At 36.5% G+C, this 19,414-nt stretch overlaps 1 protein-coding gene across 2 annotated transcripts in view; it reads right to left on the bottom strand.

Annotated features, from left to right (window-relative positions):
* SLIT2 (slit guidance ligand 2) overlaps positions 1-19,414 on the bottom strand; it is a 402,031-nt gene that overhangs the window by 150,018 nt on the left and 232,599 nt on the right. For both annotated transcript variants that reach the window (XM_018049329.1, XM_018049330.1), the window contains exon 5: positions 4,089-4,160. In XM_018049329.1, coding sequence (XP_017904818.1) covers positions 4,089-4,160 — 72 coding nt within the window. The remainder of the gene's footprint in view (positions 1-4,088; positions 4,161-19,414) is intronic.

Genomic DNA, 19,414 nt, shown 5'->3' with positions numbered 1-19,414 from the left:
AGATGTAAATCCTATATAAATTGGCTGCCAGCAACTACTATAAATACAATAAGATAGTTGATATTTTGATATGATCTTGTTATTCTCAGATCTCACTGTCTCAAATGCCGGGGGAAAAAAACTGGTTTAAGTAGCAGCTGGAGAAAATTGGGTAACAACACAAAATATAAAGGGTCTTAATCCAGTTTGGAAATTAATAGAGGTAAGCAAAAAAGTTATGGGATGTCCTCCCTGGAGATATTTAACAGCAAGATAAATGTCCATCTGTCTAGAATAGTTTTACTGTGGCTTGCCTGAAGGAAAAGGAATAAGATCTGCTAATTTGCAAAATTTCTACAGCATCAATTTCATATTGTCAGGATCTTGCCTTGAGCTTATTTAGCCAATCCACAAGATTAAAGCAAGTGCTTCCGGTGAAAATCTTCTGATACCTGGAATTTACTCAGAATAAAGCCTGAATATGTGGTAACTCCCATAAACCCAGTACAGTGCATTAGACCAATATTTTAGACAGTGCTATACAAAATATCAAGGTCTTCTCTGTAGCTCAAAGGGTAAAGAGTTTGCCTGCAATACAGGAGACCAGGGTTCGATCCCTGGGCTGGGAAGATCCTCTGGAGAAGGGAATGAAAATTCATTCCACTATTCTTGCCTGGAGAATCCCATGGACACAGGAGACTGGTGGGCTACAGTCTGTGGGGTTGCAGAGAGTTGGACATAACTAAGCAACTAACACTACACAAAATATTATCCTGATGCACCTAAAGCACATATTTCTTCTGTAAAGCCTTCTGTTTTCTCTTTTATCTCTGAAAGCCTTGAATACTAGCCATCATGGGACCATGAAGGCTTGTCCAAACTACATGAACACACTGGCATGATATACAGGACAGAGCATTATTCCTCTCCTTCCCGCACTGAATGGACTTCCCTTGTGGCTGAGCTGGTAAAGAGTCTGCCTGCAATGTGGGAGACCCCGTTTTATTTCCTGGGTCAGGAAGATCTGCTGGAGAAAGGATAGCTTCCCACTCCAGTATTCTTGGGCTTCCCTGGTGGCTCAGCTGGTAAAGAATCTGCCTGCAATGCAGAGACCTGGGTTCGATCCCTGGTTTGGGAGATCCCCTGGAGAAGGGAACGGCTACCCACTCCAGTATTCTGGCCTGGAGAATTCCATGGACTGTATAGTCCATGGGGTCATAAAGAATCAGACATGACTGAGCGACTTTCACTTTCACTTCCCACACTGAACATTCATAATAATAATAATGTCAGTACTTCTGGACTTTTACTGAGTCATTACTTGATGACCTACATTTACCATTTTAATAACAATATGAATTAAAATTTACTCTCAGTGCTAACATATTTTACTAAATACTTTTCTTAACTTTTAATGATAAACCTAAACTTCAGACAGAGTCCCATGAAACTTATATGATCCTTTTTAATTAAATAAACCTATAAATGCATTAAGGTGTTTCAAGGTTGTTTCCATGGTCTTTCACACTTTCACACGGAAGCCAGGGAGAGTAGCAGGAATAAATTGTTCTTTTGACCATCACCATTCAGCATCCACATAGTTTCTTAAGCCCCCTTTCCTCCATAAGAAAAGAAATCTCCAAAACTAAAGTCATTTGGATGCCATTCTACTCAGCGTTCTCCGTATTCTGACTGCTATGCTTTCTGCTAGTGCTGCTATTCCGAATTAGTACTGGCTCACCTTAAAGATACAGACATATTCCTTCCATCACACACACATTTCATTTAATTTTATCCTCCAATCCCTTCAAAACCCAGTAATCAGGCTTTGAATAGGTCTTAATAAATTCTTACTTTCTCAGTCTGCTTTTATTGACCAATACACAGTATGAACCAACCTCCTTGAAGATTTCCGTGTATTTTCTTTTCAGTAATTCTTTTCTAAAGTATTCCCTGATAACCTCAAGCAACACCTTTATCTCTTTCTTTCCTCAGTATCTGTGGCACTTCACAATTTGTTTATAAATCAGGGTCTTGCATATATTTAGTACCTTCTGAGATACACATATATATATATATGTATTTTTTTTCCTACTTTGCAGCTTAATGTCTAATTGGCCCATGGCCTATCTGATCTCTCACTAATATTTCAGATTAGTCCATATTCTAATTTTCTCTCTCCTTAGTACCTTTTTCCTCTAATAATCACAAGTGCAAGCAATTACTATATTGATTTCATAAAAGTAAAAATTAAGGCTCAGTGAAGTTTAATGAATTGTCATGTTTACAAAACAAACAAACAAAAATAGCAAAATATTCTGAGACTCCAGTCCTAGGCTCATCTCACAGTTTTTAAATAACTGTGTTTAAACTAGAAAAGGGGAAATGATATAGTGGAGGAAAATATTTTCCAAATCCCACCAAATCAATGATGCATTCCTCAAAGTACATTGGTCAGTATCTCACTTTTCTTTTTATCTCTAAACTTTTAGAATTGCATTTTTAAAGAACAAACAAAGAGGAATTAAGGAAGAATTTCACCATGACTGGCATCTCACTCCCAAAGGCATCCTTAAACATGGGAGAAGGATTACTTGCAGACTTGGATACCCTAAATATCGTTACTAAGATTAAAAGCCACCTGTTTTCAGGCTTTAGCGAGAATACTGTTAAAAGACTGCAAGAGGCATTCCCAAAGGATGGTCAACTTTGGCCATTACTGTCCTTTCACAGAGACATATAGACAGCTTGAGTAGGTGCTACATAGGAATCTTTGTGTTGTTCTGACAAGAGATAATACATAGAGGCAGTTTTGAACACCCTATATCTCTGAATCTACTTGAAGATTTTCCTCAGTATTCATTAGAGATTAAATCTAAGCAAATAAAATCTCTTTTAACATGTAAATGCTAACAAAAGTCTAAGGCCAGGATTCTGAAGGCGCTATATATTTATACTTAGAAGTCTATATTTTTCTATCTCTACCTGTACACTTAGAAAGTACAAATTTAAAACAAAAACCATTTACAATGAAGCGAAGATGTAGAGGCCATAGCTTATAGCTTTATAAACAGTCGTCTTCTTTGACGAAGGAAAACATCTGTATCACATTCACTACTTGAGAAATGTTGGATTCCACCATGGAAAATTCTGAAAGTAAGTTAATTCTTGAAAGAGTTTCTGCCCCGTTTATTACAAAGGTAAGAAACACTGAATTCCTGATAGTTAATCTCAGCACACAGGGGCTTTTCCCTTTACATTCCAAACTAATGCAGAAGCTAAAGAAAACACTTTACATCCTAGTTTTACAGTCGGTCAAAAGCAGTCGTTTCAAAAGGTTAATATGATACTTTAAAATTTATTAAGATACATATCGATAATGTTAGGGTTGCCACTGTAATCTTAAATCTGATATGTAAAGACCTATGTGCACTTACAAAACAACACATCTACACCAGACACCAGATTAAAGATTTACCAAGGAAAGACACATAGGTTTCTTTTACTTTGCTTTTTAAAGAAGGCTATACATACATTCTTTCATAAAGATAAAAGGGAAAAATCTAAGAAAAGTATTCACACAAATTGAAAGACACTTTTCTCATTCTCACACTTCGGAATTTCATAAAAATGGTGATCTAAAAGCTATTTTAAAAAGCAGTAGCTCTAGGCCACAGGTATCTCCAACAAGAAAATATTATCTACTCTTTCCAGAAAAAAAATTGTCTGTGTTTCCAATAAACACCAATAACAAGCGAAAAAGGTACTATTGAAATAAGCTCATAGTAAGAGGGAAGAAAATACATTGTAAATGCCTTTTAATAAAATCATTTCTTTAGACCTCACAAGGTTAACCAGAAGGTTTGAAGAACCTTGTGATAACAACTGCAGTTATTATTTGATAACTTCAGTTTCAAGACATCTTCTAAATGAGACTTCCTTCAGATAACATGTAAAAATGATTTAAAACTTATTGTTACAGTTCTCCTAAGGAAGCATAAAATGCATAAGCTTTCACCATTTCTTTCCTGACACTTTATTTAATACGAATTAAACTTGGAAAATGGATAACTTTAAAAGCAACAGTATCAATTAGAAAAAATACTTACAGATTTTTAATATCAACTGCCCCACGAAAAGCTTTCCTTGGAATTGCCTGAATCTGGTTTTCACTGAGGTCACTAAAAAAGAAAAGGGATAAAAGATCAAGTTAAAGATCATATAAGTATGATTTAAGAGTTATTTTAATAATTATTGAGAAGTGACGTCACTTTCCAAAAAAGAAACATTAAATCATTATAATTAAATTAATAGCACTAGATGCAATTTCTAATACAAATAATTTATATTTCTAATAGAAATTAAAAATTTGGACAAAATAGTCTCTTGAAGTAACTTTTCAGATCTTTAATTCATAATAAATTATTAAATATGGTTCTCTTTTTTTTTTAGTTTTTTATTTTTTTAATTTTAAAATCTTTAATTCTTACTTTCTCTTAAATTTAAAAGTTGATTCACTTCTGTGTAATAAAATATTTCTTTAAAACAAACAGCAAATTGTTCATAACTCAATTTTAAAGGGTTCTAAAGAAACAGTACTTGATATTTCTCCAACACCACTGATATAACTTAAGAAGTATATAGGAAAATAGTTCCTTTTAACATCTTAGAGAAGACTGGGCAAAACTGATAAAACCAGGGCAGTATGATTAAGTTTTCATAGCACTTTAAGTAATCTTGAAAATGGAACATGGCAGTACTGGCCCAACAATAAAACCCACAGTTCCTGCATGAAATATTAACAGCACATTGATTTAAAACCTTCTTTAAATAATTCTATTATAACCATAAACACAGACCATCTATATTTGCATTTTAATTTAATCGAGAAAATACATTTTAATCAAGGGAACAAAAAGCACTCTTTGAGCTGAAAGGAGAGTTTGTAAAAATTACTCATCTCATGAAATGGATCGTTATTTTCCCTTCAGAGTTCAGACGCAATTCTATAAGCTCATATAGTATTATTAGCCTTAACAAGTAGGATATAAATACACAATGCAAGAAATGTCATCGAAAAGAGGAAATTTTAAATAACATTACCACATAGCAGAAAGCTGAAACAGCATATAAATAAAGTATTAAAGTAACAATGAAGGTACTAAAATTATCTTTAAAATTCAAAATAACCGACGCTTACGAAGAAAGGTGAAGCTACTGACCACGGGTGTGTGGCTGTGAAACAGAGCCATTTTCCAATTAAGCGAAGGCATACTGGACAAATTCATCGACAGCCTCTCCCCCAGTGCTTATGACCAGAGCTGGTTGCTCACACAGTTATGACCACACAATAGAGAAAACTAGCTGATATAGAGATTTAGTGTGTGGTTTTGACCTCATGAGCACCAAGTTTTAAACAACTGAGATTTGCATTTATATCTCAATATCTGCAATGTTCAAATTTTAAAAAAAAAGGTTCGCTAAGCAATCTGTAGAAACAAACGTTAGTCTATTTAAACAGTAAAAGTCCTTAGAAAAAAGAAAAGTACATGTGTGTTTTATTTCAAACAGTGAGTTTGTAAGATATGCTTATGTAGGTGTTAATGTCGCCATTAATGTTCTAAGTGAACTGTTTTCTATAGCTTCAGTATATCCCGAAGAGTAATAAAACTTCATTTCCTTAAAAATCGCATGTTTCTCCAGCTTGTCATTGATTCAGACTGACTTCCTTCCTTTGTTTAATTACATCGAATTAAGAATACATATTTAAAAGCCTTAATGCCAGAAACAGTGCTCAAAGGAGGCTACTAAGCTAAGAGAAGGTAAGAGAGATGCTAGAGAAAGACATTTCAGAAAGTAATAAGAAGTGAGGAGGGAAAAAACTGAGTTCAAGCAAATTTAAATATAGAGCACTCTTTGAAAACCGATAGTGATTTTATTGTTGTGCCTCTGTCAATTCAATGTTTTCTCATCATTTGTTTTCTTTTTCCACTTTTGTTCTCCTAGAACAAAACAAAGACTGCTTTAGAGACTGTGTGAGTGTGAGTGTGTGTGTGTGTGTGTGTGTGTGTGTGTGTGTGTTCAGTCGTGCCCTACTCTTTGTGACCCCATAGACTGCAGCCTGCCAGGCTCTATCCATGGGATTTCCCAGGCGAGAATACTGGAGTGGGCTGCCATTTCCTCCCCCAGGCATCTTCCCGCCCAGGGATGGAGCCACGCCTCCTGCATCTCCTGCACTGCAGGCAGACGGATGCCACTTGGAAAGCCCAAGGTGAATAAAAGTGGCGGAGATGCTGAGTTCAGATTTTAGTCTTTTTGATCGCCTCAGGCAGAATTCTAGAACATAGAAAGGTTTTATTTTGCTAACACTTACCATCTTATCTTTTATGTAAGAGTGAGTAGCAATTAGGCTCGGAGCCTTAAGATCAATGTTTCATGTGTCACTGCCCCAGGAGTAGACTATTCTACGGGGTCTCTGCTCTTGTGCCCACCTCACTCTGGCAGCCAGCTTCAGTTATGGATCTCAGTTCCCTTAAGTTAAGTGGGCAATGTTCACCCATGACAGGAAGAAGAATCTAAACAAGTTTTTAGTGACTTCTATATGCAATATTTAAATTTTAGAAATAATACAATATCAAAATTTATATTTTAAACCACGTAGCCATCTTGTGAAGTAGGTATTATTATCACTGTTATTATTACTTATTATTATAAAGAAACCAAGCTTCAGAGATGTCAGGTATTAGTGCTAAACATCCTTTCTGTGACCTAAAACTTCAGAGATTTTTTTCTTACCTCATCCTGCTGCTGCTGCTAAGTTGCTTCAGTCGTGTCGGACTCTGCGACCTCAGCCTCTGACTTATTTCATTGGCATTTTTGTGTGAAATAAATGGCACAAGCAAGAGTATGGAGGTGCAAAGCAGAACTTTTCATGGGGTAGCATTTGGTCTGGTTTTCATAGAAGGTGTAACATGCAGTGGAGTAATAAGAGATGAGTTTGGAAGGAGAAATCAGTGATGCAATTAGCAGACATTTTCGTACCCACCAAAGAGTGAGTTCTTTCAGCCGACAGTGGTAGGAAGGCAAGAGTGGTGGATGGGAGCTGAGCAGATGTTTTTCCTTAGATTAAACTGTCAACAGAATTTAGCAGAATATCAGGGGTCAAAGACTCAAATCTAAATAACCAGATACAAGATTTTTATGATAGTTGGGGGAAAAGCAATGAGAATGTCAAACAATAGAATAACTGTTAATAAAAACATTGCTTATTTACTCTGACCCAGTTAATGGATGAGGCATCTCCCACCCTTTAGATAGAAAAGGTGCAGAAGATTGAGAGTGGTATCAGGAATGCATGAAGAACCAAACGTGGAAGCGAACTGTACGTGGATGTGGATTCGGCAAAAGAGAGAGAGGAGATATGAGTCACTTTTAACTTAGATTAGAGGAACCATTAATAAAATTGGGAAATCAGAATTTACAGTGTCTATCATGAGCTTGGTTGTGATTTTTTTTTTCAATCTCAGTATAGAGATGTGATTTTTTATCTCACAGATTGATGACAACAAAGAGAATATAGGATAAGTAAAGCCTGAGTGGTACCATCTGAAAAGAGTGATTTAAAAGATCAGAGAAGTAACATTTATTGGAGACTTAGCTGACTCAAGCCACTTTCAAAATAAAAAAGGAATTTTTGGAAATTTGATGAAAACAATTGAGCTCAATATTTCTCACCCTCCAGTGTTGGTATGGGTGGTTGACAGAAATTTAAGGAGAGGGTAAACATGCCAGAGGAATTAACAGCATAGACTACAGGCTGAGGCTATCTGAGGTTGAATTCTTTAGCTCTTCCATTTATTAACCACGTGACCTTGGGATAATTGCTTATGTTTCCTGTACCTCAGTTTCCTCATCTGTAAAATGAAACAATAACAGTGTCTATATTATAGGACTGTTAGGTGGATTCAATGAAATCATATTCTTAAAGTGGTCAAAAAGTGCCTGACATACAGTAACTACTATAGAGGCATTGGTTACATACATGTTACAGTTATTCTGTTAGGAGACTAAGTATATCTCTGTTCCTTGAAAGACCATTGTAGGCAATGTGAGATATTACTGATGAGAGTGCATTGTTTTGTGAACTATGTGATATGAGAAAAATGAGCCAGAACTACTGAGTTAGCAGGATAAAGCTGCCAATGGAAGAGTCTGTAATTACATCACTGGGCAACAGAGTGTAAAATGTGCTTCAGAAAACGAAATGGCTTGATTGGAGTTGATTTTTAGGAAGATTAATCTGGCATTTGAATTTTGGAGCAGACAGGGACAACTGGCAAAGAGGTGCATTGGGAAGTATTGTGGAAAAACGGTGGGTATCCAGTGAACTAGGCAGTGTTTTGGAGAGCATTAAACAATACAGTGGAGAGTTGGGGTTAGGTTCAAACATAAGGTCTTTGATGCATGTTAAGGGGCTTGACTATTTGGGGAGAGTTTGGACTCACTCAACTTTACTGAGGAAGGCAACAGCAAAATGCAAAAATGTGAAAAGTGTTTAGGGAAAACAAGTGTGGTCATTGAGGAGCTGGGATGGAAGACAAGGGGCTAAATTTGCTTTGTAAATTTGTGGACACAAACAAATCGAAAGGTATCACATGCTCAGGGACTGGAAGAACTAGTGTCGCTAAAACATCCAAAATGATCTACAGATTCAACGCAATCCTCAAAACTCCAATGTTCTATTTTCCACAGAAAAAGAACAAACAGCCAGCCCTAAAATTTATTTGGTCCCACAAAAGAACTGGAATGGCCAAAACAATCTTGAGAAAGAACAAAGCCAGAGGCATCACACTTCCTGACTTCAATCTATATTACAAAGCTATAGTAATAAAAATAGAAAGATATTAGCAGAAAAAGAGACAGATCAATGGAACAGAATTGAGAGTTTAGAAATAAACCCACACATATGAAAAATTAATTTATGACAAAGAAAAAAATGAACATATAATGGAGACAGGATAGCCTTTTCAAGAAATGATTTTGGAAAAACTGTCCTGCCATCTGCAACAGAATAAAACTGGACTGCTAGTTTCACACACAGAAACTAAAATGGATTCAAGACTTCAACATAAACATATGACAGGAACCATAAAATTCCAAAAAGAAAACATAGGTGGTCAGCACCTTGACATTGATCTTAACAATGATTTTTTTCTAGACTTGACTCAAAAAGCAAAGGCAACAAAAGCAAAAATAAACAAGTGGATATACATCAAACTAAAAAAGCTCTACACAGCGAAGAAAACCATCAAAAAATGAAGAGGCGACCTACAGAACTGGAGAAAATATTTGAAAAGCATGCATCTGATAAGGGGTTAATGTCCACAATATACAAAGAACTCATACATCTAAATATCAGAAAACAAATAACTCAATTAAAATGGGCAAAGCACCTGAAAATTCTCCAAAGAAGACATATAGACACATGAAAAGATGCATAACATTACAAATCATTAGGAAAATGCAAATCAAAACCACAAGGAGATGTCACCTTACACTTATCAGAATGATTATCATCAAAAATACAACAGATAACAAGTTTTGGCAAGGACACAGAGAAAAGGGAACACTAGTGAACTATTGGTGGAAATGTAAATTGGTGCAACCACAATGGAAAACAGAATAGCAGGTCCTCAAAAGATTAAAAATAGAACTACCATATAACCTAGCAATCCTACTCCTGGTATATACCCAGAGGAAACAAAGTCATTCTCTTGAAGGAGTAGCTGCACCCCTATGTTCACTGCAGCATTATCAACAATAACCAAGATATAGAAATAACATGTGTCCATCAATGGATAAATGAATGGATAAAGAAGGTGGAACAGAATATTATTCAACCTGGTAAAGAAGGAAATCCTGCTATTTGCCACAACATGGGTAGACCCTGAGAGCACGTTAATAAGTGCAATAAGTCAAACAAAGAAAGACAAATACTGCATGATCTCATTATATGTGGAATCAAATAAAAGTGGAACTCACAGAAAGAACATATTGGTGGTTGCCAGAGGTGGGAAACTGGGGGGTGGGTTAGAGAAATGGGTAAAGGTGGTAAAAAAGTACAAACGCTCAGTTATAAGATTAAAGTGCTGCTTTGCATGTGTAATGTACAGCATTGTGACTGTTATTTAACAATAATGTATTATATATTTGAAGATTCTAAGAAGGTAGATATTAAAAGTTCTTATTCAGATTTTTTAACTATGTGTGTGTGCTTAGTCACTCAGTTGTGTCCAACTCTTTGCAACCCCATGGACCATTCTCCAGGCAAGAATACTGGAATGGGTAGCCATTCCCTTCTCCAGGGGATCTTCTTCACCCAGGGGTCCAACCTGGGTCTCCTGCATTGCAGGTGGATTCTTTACAATCTGAACTACCAGGGAAGCCCTTAAATTATGTGAGGTAATATGGTGGGATGAGATTTTAGAGAATACCAAAGATACTTCTGTTTTAGGGCTTCTCGGGCAGCTCAGTAGTAAAGAATCTGCCTGCCATTGCAGGAGATGCAGGAGACATGGGTTCGATCCCTGGGTTGAGAAGATAACCCTCAAGAAGGAAACGGGAACTCATGCCAGTATTCCTGCCTGAAAGATCCCATGGACACAGGAGCCTGGTGGGTGTTAGAAAAGAGTCAGACTCAACAGAGAGACTAACACTTTTTACTTTCACTTTCAATGATTATTAATAAAACATACTGCAGTAATCATTTAGTAATATATCAAATCATTTTGTTCTACACATTAAATGAATATTATGTATGTCAATAAACCTGGGAAAATACAAAAAAAATCACTGCAAATTATCAGGCATGATTTGGAATTTCCCATGTGAATTAAAATTACTGATCACATTAAATCTGAAAGTCTAGTTTATTCATTTTCTGACATGATAAGAAAGTGAGAAGAGCTGGAAAAGACTGTCCCATTCTGAAGCTAGTCTTGGTAGGAAGGATATGAACACAGATGAACATAAGTGGTTTCAAACAGAAAAGGCTTCTTGGTATTTGCATAACTGTAAAGATAAAGGCCTCCCAGAGCCAGGCCTGAGAAAGTGAAAGTCGCTCAGTTGTGTGGAACTCTTTGTGACCCCTTGGACTACACAGTCCATGGAAGGGTAGCCTAACCCTTCTCCAGGGGATCTTCCCAACCCAGGAATCGAACTGGGGTCTCCTGCATTGCAGGCAGATTCTTTACCAACTGCGCTATCAGGGGATCCCCGGCAAGTGGTACTAGTAGTAATCACCCTGGAGTTTCCCATTTTGGACCCTCCCCCTTCTACTCCATCCAACTCATTCATAAAACTACTTCAGCAGCATCTTGAATCAAGCTCCTTCCTCCCATTTTCTATTGTCATAGTTCCTGTTGGATAACAATAGTCATCACCGTTCCATACATGACTGAGATTCCAAACTCTTATCTTTGTCTTGATTTATGATCCTTAACAATACATCCTCCACAATGGCACCACCTTTACATTTCCAAAACTGAAATCAAGTCCAGCTGAAATAACCATCTCCTGAATTCTTACACAGTTCAATTAAGAGGACACCATCCTCACAGTAGTTCGGACCAAAAACTTGGAGTCCTCACCAACATCTAAGATTCTTCTACACCCAACATGCAATTCACCAGAAAGTTCTCTGAACTGTTCAAAATATCTTCAAAATCTGGTCTACCTACACCTCTGATCCCCGGAGAAAGCTACCGCCCCCTCTTCTCTGGATTATCTTCATGACTTCCTGTCTCTGTCTGTTCCCTTTGCCTTCTTATAATCATAGTTTGTCATGTATCCAATCAAAATTCTTCATTGATGTCCCATCTTAAAAGGAGGGGAAAGCTCAAAGCATTATAAGGTCTACAAGACTCCCAAATAATTGATGGACACCTCATCACTTTATCCTTTTTGACCTCATCTCTCCACCTTGCCTATTCTTCTCCAGTTACACTGGCTTTCTTGGAATTTCCTGAAGCCTTCACGTTGTCTCTCACTTGTGGGACTTCCTTGATACATTCTGCACTTCTATTTTCACTTCAGACCTTCATTCATTGATTCCATTCTCTTAACCCACCTGTTATAAAATCATCTTTCCAACTCTTTCAACTTATCCACATTTTATTTTCTTAAGCACCTAGCTCCTATCACCATGAAATGCAGGGTTATATACTGTTCAAGACACAGAGCAAACAGTACTCCCTTAAACATAGTTCTTTTCCAATCCCCCAGCTGAACCATGTGCTAAGATCTCTGTAATGTATTTGCTATGCGATGCTGTGCAGGTCACTTACTCCTCTCTCCATCTGTGCATCTATAAAATGAGCTAGAATAAATCACTCTTAGGGCCATTTTGCCTGGTCCAAACAACAATATTATTATTAACGAAAATTAGTATTCAAATAACTACATCTCAATAAGCTTGTTATATAATTACAAATTAACTATTAAACATTACTATTTATTATTGAGGAGTCAGTTATTTTCAGCCTCTGTGCTCTTAAGCTGGCACACACACATATTACTGTAACACTCAAATTTTTAGTTGATTTGTTTTTGTGATAACTGTCTTTCTTTTGAGACAATATGATGAATAAAGGCAGAGATTTTAGTTCATCTTCTTTATAAAGAATTCCTGGCATATCACAGGCTTTTAATAAGCAAAGGTTTATGGAAAGAAACATAAATTCTGAAGAAAAATCTTACATGGCAATGGATATGCGTGAGCAAGGAAAAAAGGTGGTAAGTTATAAGCCTGAAGTTGGAGCACTGACAAGTAGCAAAATCTGGTATTATATTCACAGCAAGGGGAAATCAGGAAAGAAAACTGGACTCCTGAAAGTACTTTTAAATATACTGATATCAAGGCAACACAGGAGAGGTAAATGTCACTGTTTTATAAAACCCTGAGTTATTAAACTAGAGTTCAATGAAGAGATCAGAGGGAGAAAGACAGACTAATGAGTCTTTGTACCACTGTGAGAATTTAACATAGCACACATAAATCTTCTTTCAGAGGATATGCATTGACAAATTTCATATTTGCAGGTTACTGTTCCTAAGAACCAAAACTTAGTGTACTGGAGACTTCAATATCTGAAGGTGGGAAAGTCAGCTGTGTTCTATTTCTCTCTCTTACTTTTTTTCTCTCACTCATGCATCCAAAAGTATTTACTCACAGCATAGAATATGACATAATCATTGCTTTGTGATAATTCTGTTTCTTTTATGGTATGTTTTTAACCAACAACTTGACCACTGCTTCTTGCTAAACAGGGCTGTCTCTCCCACACATATCCTGTCTCTTCCTGGTCTTAATTTAATCCAATGTAGCATATCTTTAAAAGAAATCATTTTTGTCGAATATATGAATGGTCTTTTTTCAGAGATTATTGGTGCTGCTTCTCTACTAAAAATTGTCTTGTAAGTGTGCACTCAACAACTTCAGGTACTCAGCAACCAAAGCTTTATCAAGCATAGCAGTAATAATGCACACCTAGTTTTCTTCTGGGCTTCCCTGGAGGCTCAGGGGTAAAGAGTCCACCGCCAATGCAGGAGACACCGGTTCAATCCCTAGGTTGGGAAAATCCCCTGGAGAAGAAAATGGCAACCCACCCCAGTACTTTTGCCTGGGAAATCCCATGGATAGAAGAGCCCAGTGGGTTAAAGTCCATGGGACTGCAAAAATGTTGGATATAACCTGGCAACTAAACAATGCTTTTCTTCTAATTTCCAATATGCTTTGATAATAGTGCTTTCTTCCACATAAGAAAAAGTGTCAACAGGTTTTTACATAACTTACAGATGACAGTTGCAAGACTCCATAGACACCTAAATTTGTTCAATTTAGAATTGATGGATAAGATAATACTCAAAGATAACTTGCATTGGGAAAGTATTAACTGCTAGGTGATACACTTTGATTTGTTTCTATAATCATATCAGAAGTACTCTTTTATTACCATTTGGAGGCAAGGAACTGAAGTTTACAGAGGATATGCAATTTAGCTGTGGTCATACAGCTAGTCTACTTGTTGACATGCCCCACAAGAGCCAAAATTTTCTGAGAACAGATACTGAATAATTCACCATTGCATTGCCAAGGCTTAATACAGTGCCTTGCTGTGGTCACACTAACTCATTTCACTCATGTCCGACTCTTTGAGACTCTATAAAGCATAAATAAAAATGTCCACAACTGATTAGGGAATTAGGATTATACTTATTGACATTTAGATTTCCAAACAGATTATTTATTTAATAGGTACTCGGTGTCTCCTTTAGGATATATTACATGAAAATGTCATGGTTTACTCTGCTAAATTAAGACCACGATATTATTTTCTTCCCAAAGATATGGTTAAAAATATTATTATTAAAATGATATTTTAAAATATTATTTTTAAATTTCCAAATATCTTTACTGAGATCAGTAAGATAAACGTAATAACAAAGTTAAAATCATGGTGTTAGTAGAAATATTACATATTTCAAGTGGAGCACAGTCACTGAAAATCTTTATTAAGCCTACACAATAGTCTCAGTTTCAGCGGATGGACATAAAATCTCTGTAATTTTCTCAATATTAGGCCCAAGAATATGTGTGAGTCTCATAATTTAGTCCATAAAACATGGATGCAAATAAAGAAATAACAGTTTCCTGAATACAACTCCATGTATTTGTATCTGGAATTGCACTATTCATGTACTGAGACATATCAAAGATGTGATACTATTTTTTCATTAAAAAAATCTCAATATAGTCAGTAAGACCAGCATACACATATATATGAATAAAGAGCAAACACATATTCATGGTAACATGCATGAGGAAATTAAATAACGAGTGATAATAAGAATGATATGATATATAAATCAGGAAATGCTTTAGCAAGGGGAAAGCATCTGGGTCTTAGGAAAAGCAGTGGGGATAAATTGTTAAGAAGAAATGGGAAGCTGTTTCAAAAGAGACCAGCATAAGAAGACCAGAGGCATACGGATATATTAAGGGTGACATTTTTGGCACTGAATGGAAAGAAAACAAAATTTTGCTGCATTTAACTATTCATTAGAAGGAAAGACAGTTTGTGTAGGGATCCCAGAACATTCAAATAAGATGACTATGGATTTTCAGTTAATCTTATTAGCAGAGAGAAACAAGGTGCCGCTGCCGCTGCTAAGTTGCTTCAGAACAAGGTGCGCGAGTAATAAAAGAAAGCAAAGCAAAGCTTCAGAAACCTCTGTGCAAGAAAGACTGGAAAATAATATCTAACAATATCTACTTCAGAACATAAAGTTTTATTGTTTTTCCTCCCCAATTGTTCTTAAAGATATACTTACAATGAAGGGTCTTCGCCAATATATATATACTCAATTCTGACTTTATAAAAACTGCTCTATAAAGATAGCCAACCATCAGCCTTGCCTTCCAGAATTTACATATTCCAATTAAAAAGTGATTCTTCATGGCTATGAAAATATTTTCAATTGAAGGCAAATTTCAACTGGAAAGCTACAAATCAATGATTAATAAATAAATTTGACAAACTCAAATCTCAACAAATTATGATCCCCACCAAGAGAAAACATTTACAAATAGACTTTAAGAGTTTTACTGAAATAAAATTTATGTACCTAAAAGTCTATCAGTTTAGACTATACAATTCAATGGTTTTAGATCATTTAGAGTTATCAATCATCATATTTTAAATTTAGAACATTTTCATTACCCCTAAAAGAAACTTTAGACTCATAAGCATTCACTCCCCTCTTCTCTCCCATCTTGTAGCATGTATCCACAGTTCATTTTCTGTTGTCAAACAACATTCCATTGTATGGATATAGCACACTTGTTTACTCTTCAGTTGATACATGCAACAGGCTTTGTAAGGCAATTTAAAAATTAACAACTACTTGTGCTGGGGACAAGTATATTTAATATGCTCTTTGATTTCTTTGTGATAGTTTTGTTTTTTATTTCCCTGGTGGCACAGGCGGTAAAGCATCTGTCTACAATGCAGGAGACCTGGGTTCGATCCCTGGGTCAGGAAGATCCCCTGGAGAAGGAAATAGCAAACCACTGCAGTACTGTTGCCTGGAAAATCCCATGGACAGAAGAGCCTGGTAGGCTAAAGTCCATGGGGTTGCAAAGAGTCGGACATGACTGAGCACACTTCCACTTGCTCAATATAACAGAATTCCAATTATTGGCTCATGGTCAGCAAGGAGTGGTAACTACTTTAAATCATCTTGAACCCTTGCAGATATAATCCTCTCTTAGAAGCCTTGTTGGCTTTTGGTTTAACTGTTTACACTGAGTTATAGTGTTCTTCCCCTAATTTTACCTCCATAAACCCACAACAGCTCTGCAATATGTGACATATTCTTTTGATCACGCTCATAGAATTGGTATAGGCTGTGAAAATATCTCTTGATTTCTTCTGTTTTGAATTTGGGATAAAACTTTGTGGGAAGGGAGCTGGGAAGGGGTTCAGGATGGGGGGGACATATGTATACCTGTGGCTGATTCATGTTGATATATGGCAAAAATCATCACAATATTGTAAAGTAATTATTCTCTTAATTAAAATAAATTAATTAATTATTTTTAAAAAAACTTAAGCAGAGAATAGAATGGTGGTTGCCAGAGGCTGTGGGGAGGGGAAATGGGGAGTTACTAACCAATGAACGTGAACTCTCAGTTATGCGAGATGAGTTCTAAGAGATATGCTGTACAATGTTGTACCTACAGTTAATATACTGTATTGTACACTTAAAATTTTGTTAACAGGGTTGATCTCATGTTAAATGTTCTTATTAAGAAATAAAAAATAATAATCTGTAAATGTTATGATGCAAAAAAATGATGGGAATAGACATACTATTTTCTTATCACTGTTTTTATCCATATATGCATAGCCATATGGATGCTGATTTAAAAAAGCATTATTTTTTTCTAAATGTATGTACATTGAGACAGACAAAGACAGAGAGAGAAATAATAGAGAAAAAAGAGAGAAAGATACAGAGATTAAAAACTCATTGAAAGCACTGGTATGTGTGCATATACACACACACACACACACATATATTTGGTGTGTAGATATCTTAATTACAGATCACTACTTGTAATTTAGGTAGAAAAATGTAAAATATTATGATCTAAGAAAGTTTTTCTTCTCAGATTTAAACAGATCTCAATGATTTTCAACTTAAAACAGTCCTATATTACTATAACGCCTGATGATAATTTTAGAAACCTCACGTGAAGTCTGGAAGAGTCTCTAGAAAATTTATTTTAAATAGGAGGTACAATGAAAATAATTGGCAAATGCATTCATCTAAGAACTCTTTACAGATCTTCACTTAATCCTTCCATTTCTAAAAAAATCAAGGCAACTTTCAAGAAAATGTTCTTTTTAATCAGCACATCTCTCTTCCTTGTTCTACAGATTTTTAAAAGGTAGAATGTACCCTAACGGCGCTGAAATACTGCATCAGCTTTTAACAAAAGAGCTAATACTGCAATGCTGCTATTTTACTGCTCACGACGTATGGTTTCCAGTTGAGTATCCCATTAACCTCAGAGTGCAATGATATCATTTTAATTATATAAATTGAAACAGCAATGTATAATACTTATATCACGTAAAAATGGATTCGCTCTACGTGAAAGTGTCTAAACTATCTTTCACTATGAAGCCATAAATTTGCTTTAGATGGCAAACCTGCCTGTAAATTTAATTACTGGTAATTTTATTTTCCTCCATAGTTTAACCTCTCTTAGAGTCTGACCGGGAATATCATAAATCTGTACTTCCATGGATTACTTTGAAAACTACTGAGTAATGATAAATTAGTATTTGCTCAGATTTTAACTTAGAAAAGCAGATAAATATAAGTTGCCAGAAATAAGTATGTCAACCTGTAGAAATCATCATAGCCTAAATTCCTAATTTGTTAAAAAGTATATATTTTTTTAGTGAAGCTTTTTACTTATATAACCAAACAATACATTTCATGGAAGATAACTATTTTTAAGCATCTGGTGGTAGTGGTTTAGTCGTAAGTTGTGTCCGACTCTTGTGACCCCATGGACTGGGAACCTACCAGGCTCCTCTCTCCATGGGATTCTCCAGGCAAGAATACTGGAGTAGGTTGCCATTTCCTTCTCCAGGGGACCTTCCTGACCCAGGAATTGAAGCCAGGTCTCCTACATTGTAGGCAGATTCTTTACCCACTGAGCTACAAGGTAAGCCCTTAAGTATTTAAAGATCCAAATAGCTATGGGTGAATAAGGAAAAAAAAAAAAATGTTTCAAGTAAGAAACAGATGTTTGCATTAGTCCAAGAGAAAGACTAGTTTATAGGTAGTTAAGTCTCATACTACATATTCACAGAATTATGTAGTATCATTAGAATATTTCAGGGGTCACATTCCAGGGAACTCATGCAATTTGCGGAGAGGTTGAGGGGCACAGGAGAAGTGTTCCCCATCAAGGATTCTCCCCTTCCTCAGAATTCCCCACAGGGTAGCTATTCTAAAGGGAACAGAAAGGAAACATGGTTGTGATGGGTGAAAGTTAGAACATTTCAGTCTTAATAAAATGTGACACACATCAAGTGTGAACAATCCTGTCTTCCTGTGAACAGAGCAAGGAATACAGCCAGGCCACTCAAACTAGAGGGTTTAGACTCACATGGCTCTGCCACTTACTGACTTTGTCACATGGGCAAGCCACTCTGCCTCTCTAATTCCTCACTTCTTCATCTGTAAAGTGGGGACAATAATATCACCCACTTCATAAAGTTATCACTTGGAAGAGGTGGAACAAATTAAAGCCTGTGCAATGCTTGGCGGGGTGGTAGGCACAAAACAAGCACCAGATCGTGCCAGCAGTGCCGCAGCCAGATCCATGTTTCTCTCTGTTCCCTCCACGCCAGGGTGAACTTGAGGGCTTGGTCTCTGCCTTAGCCATCCAAGAGTTTTGTCTGGATGTGCCTTCATTAGCTCTACGACCATGCACTAGTGTTTTGTTTTTGTTTTTAACTTCTCTAAGCTTTCATTCAGAGAAGGCAATGGCACCCCACTCCAGTACTCTTGCCTGGAAAATCCCACAGACAGAGGAGCCTGGCAGGCTGCAGTCCATGGGGTCTCGAAGAGTTGCACACCACTGAGCGACGTCACTCTCACTTTTCACTTTCCTGCACTGGAGAAGGAAATGGCAACCCACTCCAGTGTTCTTGCCTGGAGAATCCCAGGGACAGGGGAGCCTGGTGGGCTGCCGTCTATGGGGCCGCACAGAGTCGGACATGACTGAAGTGACTTAGCAGCAGCAAGTTTTCATTTCCGAATTTTTATATAAAGACTAATATTTAGAACCCAT

Source organism: Capra hircus, chromosome 6, assembly GCF_001704415.2.
Source record: "Capra hircus breed San Clemente chromosome 6, ASM170441v1, whole genome shotgun sequence".
Taxonomy (NCBI): Eukaryota; Metazoa; Chordata; class Mammalia; order Artiodactyla; family Bovidae; genus Capra; species Capra hircus.
The sequence above is the reverse complement of the archived record's forward strand: the minus strand, read 5'-3'. Positions and strand labels throughout refer to the sequence as shown.